Source organism: Crocuta crocuta, unplaced genomic scaffold (genome assembly GCF_008692635.1).
Source record: "Crocuta crocuta isolate KB4526 unplaced genomic scaffold, BGI_CrCroc_1.0 scaffold32, whole genome shotgun sequence".
NCBI lineage: Eukaryota > Metazoa > Chordata > Mammalia > Carnivora > Hyaenidae > Crocuta > Crocuta crocuta.
The window spans coordinates 9,381,491-9,386,190 of record NW_027529424.1 but is presented as its reverse complement, the minus strand read 5'-3'; the positions used below and the strand labels follow the sequence as shown (position 1 = coordinate 9,386,190).

The window sequence follows — 4,700 nt, the reverse complement described above, 5'->3', positions numbered from 1 at the left end:
CCGACGCCCCTCGGCGCACCGACGCCCCTCGGCGCACCGACGCCCCTCGGCGCACCGACGCCCACGCTCTCTCTGCCCTGAGCATGCGCGGTGTGTTACCTCTGGGCTGCGGCCCCACCTGCCACGCTCGGCCTCCGTCACATGACGGCTTAAGCACCCGTGGGGTCTCCCTGCCCTGTGTTCCCGGAGGGACCCTGCCATTCCCGGCACTCCTCACACTCGCAGGACGGGAGCAGGGCCTTCCCTGCCCGCCTGTGAGCGCCACGCGGGGGACCCAGGCCGGCTGGCTTCTTGTAGCCCGTGCCTCTGGTACAGTGCTTGGAGCTGCGACGCTGAATGAATGAATACACGAATCCTTGTTGCGTGAACGGATCCACGGATGACTCTTTTCCCCTCGCGGCACTGTAGTTTCTTTCTGCGCAATTTTTCTGGGCTCTTCTTACAGCATCGATGTTAAGGGTCACAATTAGTGAATACTTGCCTCAATTTGCTGTTTTGTTCTTACCTCTGTAGAAGCACCTCCACTGCCTCTAAACAGCCATGCATTGCTGGGAGAAGAGAGTTGAGAGTCAGTTTTTCGGTGCACGTGTAAAACTGTTTTTTCCTCCTCTCTCTGCCCCACCCTTTCAGCTATGACTTATGGGAAACAGTGATTAAATTAGATACACAGTTACCACTCTAGAAAAATAAAACTTTGGGTAAGTGGCAAAGATGTTAGTCAACATCTGATTATCTTGCCTTTCTGAGCACGTTCACGGCAAATTCTCAGTTCTAAACTTTCTCCTCATTTTGCGCTGCAGATCCTTAGGATGGGTCAGTTTTTGTGCAGGAAATGTCAAACGTATTAATAGTGATCCACAACAAAATAACGAGGAATGTTAATTCCTCTGCTACTGATAACTACACTTGATAATAAAGACTTCAACTACCTGTTCTCCATCTCTTTTCGTGAATGGCTAGGTGCTGTTTCTAGTTTCTATGGCAACTGGTCCAACAACTATGAGCAAAAAGTTTTTCTACTTACTTATAAAGTGCTTTTATTTCCCTTTTTTTTTTAATTGAGAAAGGGAGGGAGAGTGCATGAGTGGGGCAGAGGGAGAGAGAGACAGACTCTTAAAAAACACTTAGCATGGAGCCCCAAAGCGGGCCTCAATCTCATGACTATGAGATCATGACCTGAGCCAAAATCAAGAGTTGGATGCTTAACTGACGGAGCCATCCAGGTGTCCCTCATTTATAAAGTTTTGGAAAGAATTTCTTGGTTCCTAACTACCCTCTCTGGCTGTAATAATTATATGCATATTTCCTAAACTATATCAAGTCATAGGTATTCATGTTTTAAGAAATTACAGCCCTGTATTCTAATTCACTGTACTACACAGAAGGCTAAAGGTTATTTTCTAAATTTCTTTTTTTTTAAAGTTTAAAGTTTTTTTGAGGGGGGCCGGGGGCAAAGAGAGGCAGAGAGAGAATCCCAAGCAGGCTCCATGCTGTCAGCACAGAGCCCGAAGTGGGTCTCGAACCCACAAACTGTGAGACCATGACCTGAGCTGAAATCAAGAGCTTGGTGCTTAACCGAGTGAATCACCCAGGAACCCTTGTTTTCTAAACTCCTTGATCTGGACTCTTGAGGTCTTTAGTATCTGTGTTATTTTATACCACAGCACTTTTTGCTTTCCACTAATTTAAAATAATCTACAAACAGGTAATTCAGATTTAGGGATAATCACTCAGTAGTGCCCCATGTTTTTATTGACATTATCACTGGATAACGTCAAATCCACGCAGGCCCAGGTACTTAACTAGAAGCACCTACATTTATTTACTTGGCCAGCACTATGGTGGGTGCTGCGGAATGTGCGGAAATACCATCTCTTTTCATCCCGCCTGAAACAGTAACGAGGTAAGAATGATGCTGAAAATAGCAACAGCCGGCCGTTCTGTGCTCACTGTGTGGCAGACACCGGCCACGGGACTTATATACGCCACATTCCTTAAAATCTGCAATCCTGTGCTCTGGGCATCGTGACGGTCATTATTTTGCTGATGAGGAAACTTGCTTAAGAGACTAAGTTCCTTGCCCAAGGTCAAAGACAGGAAGGCACAGAACCAGCTTTCCATCTGGGAAACTGGGGAGAATAACACAGACACACACGCAAAGTGAACAAACACTAGAAAGAACGTATGTGCCACGTTCCCTTAGCTGTGGCGGCACACGGTGTCCCACGATGGCCCAACGCTGCTCTTGTTCCCGGCCCTCTAGTTTCCAAACCCCCCACCCGCGAGGGCCACTCTAGCTAGGAGGCGCCCTGCGGCGTCAGGCGAAGCAGCTGCCCAGCGCGCGTCCCTGGGGGGCTCCGGGCCATACCTGCCGTGTGCAGGGGGGTCCTCCCGACCTTGCTCTCCGTCTTCCAGGCGTCTGGGCAAACGGTGAGCAAGTAGTGGAGGATCACAGGGTCGCCCTCCCGGCTGGCAATGTGGACACTGTTCCAGCCGTCTTTGTTCTTGAGAAGCGGGTTGGCGCCACGTTCCGCGAGGTCCTGGATCACCTCGAGATTCCTCCTTGTGCAGGCCATCATCAACGGGGTCCTGAGCAAGCAGGACAAGCTGTCAGATGGGAGGGCGGCGCAGACTCCCAAAGCGGGCGACCAGGTCTCAGGAAATCACATGTCCGTGGCAGAGACGGAAAACCCAGGGGACTCAGGGGTCTGGAAGCAGGAAAACAGCTTTGACTGGCAATTTGGCTGCCTGCCGTGAGGCCCCTGGGACAGGAGTCCCTGCAGCGGGGGGCCACCGAGGAGGCAGGCCAGCTTCTGAACTCGTTTACAGGATGGGACTGGACCGAGCAGAGCTAGTCGAGACCACAGACAGCCTGTCTTGCAGTCTCCATGTCAAAGGTGCCCTGCCAGACTTAACCCATTTGCTTTCATCAGTGACTGTTCCTTAATTAGATTTTGCTGAAAAGGCATCAAAAAAGGACAGGTGACAGGGTGCCTCCCTACGCGGAGCACACACTGGTGACACGAGCCAAACACTGTATCAGTGTCTGATCTGACTTGTGTCCACAATTACAGGAATAAACTACATTAATATCAAGGGAGGTGACTCTCTTCTTCCTTTCCTGCCACACAAATGGTCCGGACGAGCCATTTCAATCCCATGAGCTTCTGGTTTTTTATGTGCAAAGTGAGGAAGACACAACTCCGGGAAAGCAAGGGGAGGTCTTCCTTACCTCCTTATTCCCGGGGGTGGGAACCCACGTCCGGCACACAGCGGGGGCTCACTATACCTAGGTGACCTCCAAGGCCTCATTTGGGATCTAGCTCCTAAGATTGCTCTAATAATAATTAACTAAACAACACTTTGGAGGGGAGGTAATTAGCAGTGATAGTAAAAAGGGGAAATCCAGATAAATGAAGGCTGGAACTGTCCAGAAAGACTTCACAGGGAGAATAATCTCGAGCAAGACAGGAAGACTGGAAAAGCAGGGAAGGTACTGCAGAAAGCCAGGAAGGTGAGAATGGGCAAAAATGCCAAGTTTTGATGCCCAAATACATCACCAAAGGAACCTTGCCCTTTAATGGTTTTTTGGGGGGAGGCAAGTTCCCCACAGAATTGTTTTGAGGCACGTATGAGGTAATGTGTCTCTTGGAAAGGTCTGTAGACCAATTCCCCAGCAGCAGAAAACGCAGTCTCGTGCTAAGTCATGGCCAAAGTGCAGCCAGCTCTCAACACATACCCATGCTGACTCCCCCTCCCACTCAGCAAGATGCACCTTATTTAATGATCGGCTGCCGTGGCTCCTATTTTTATCGGATCAGGAATCTGTTGCGGGCAGTAACTTCATTACGTTACTTATGAATCTTAGGATGTTCATAACCCCTAAGGGGGCCCACGGAGTAAGTACTGAACACGATGTTGCTCTAACAAAGTGTTGCTGGTTTGTGTGAGGGCACAGGGGAGGATGTGGACTGTGGAGGTGGTTAGGCAAGGCTATTCCTGTGATAAAATCACACAGAGCTCCGCACCCACGCGAGTGTCGGTACAGCTGTGAAATCTGAAGAGTATATGGATTGTAGTAACGTCAGTTCCTTAGTCTTGATATTGTACTGCAGCTGGGTTAAGATGGTACCTTTGGGGGCAGTTCGGGGTGGGCGCAGGGGGCTAACCTCAACGTGGGTTTGCAACCTTCTGTGCACCCCTATTTCAAAGTAAGAAGTTCAAACAATGGTGAAGCACTCATTCAGGTAGGCGAGGCCCAAGCTATAGCAGTACGGACAATACCCTGTTTCATCGTATTCTGTACTATTAAGAAGGGAGCGGGTTTGGAACAAAACGTTGGAGCAGTTAACCCCGCAAGAGCAGGAATAGAGGTCGCCATGGGTGGGTGGTCTGTCGTGCAGGGGAAGGTCGAGTCTGCGGAAGAGGGGACAGGGGAGAGGTGTTTCTGGAGCTCGGCCACCTACCAGTCGGCCTTCTTCAGGCAGTCCACCGCGGCTCCTCGGTCCAGCAGGTACCGCACGCAGTCCCGGTGGCCCATGGAGGCAGCCTCGTGCAGAGGCCGCTTGTAGTCCCGGTTGGCGGCCTCGATGTCCATGTCCCAGGACTCCACCAGGTAGGCCAGCACGTCCCGATGGCCGTGGCGGGCGGCGCAGTGCAGGAGGGTGTCCCCGGCGGGCCCCAGGCAGCCCACGCGCCCG

General features: G+C 51.1%; 1 protein-coding gene across 1 annotated transcript in view; it reads right to left on the bottom strand.

The window, feature by feature from the left end:
• The window catches only part of ANKRD16 (ankyrin repeat domain 16), a gene marked incomplete at its 5' end in the record, with an annotated part of 9,605 nt that extends 4,906 nt beyond the window's left edge, over positions 1 to 4,699 (bottom strand). The window contains 3 exons of the mRNA XM_077758410.1: positions 506 to 548; positions 2,369 to 2,589; positions 4,467 to 4,699. Coding sequence (XP_077614536.1) covers positions 506 to 548; positions 2,369 to 2,589; positions 4,467 to 4,699 — 497 coding nt within the window. The remainder of the gene's footprint in view (positions 1 to 505; positions 549 to 2,368; positions 2,590 to 4,466) is intronic.
• Position 4,700: the final 1 nt, after the last annotated feature.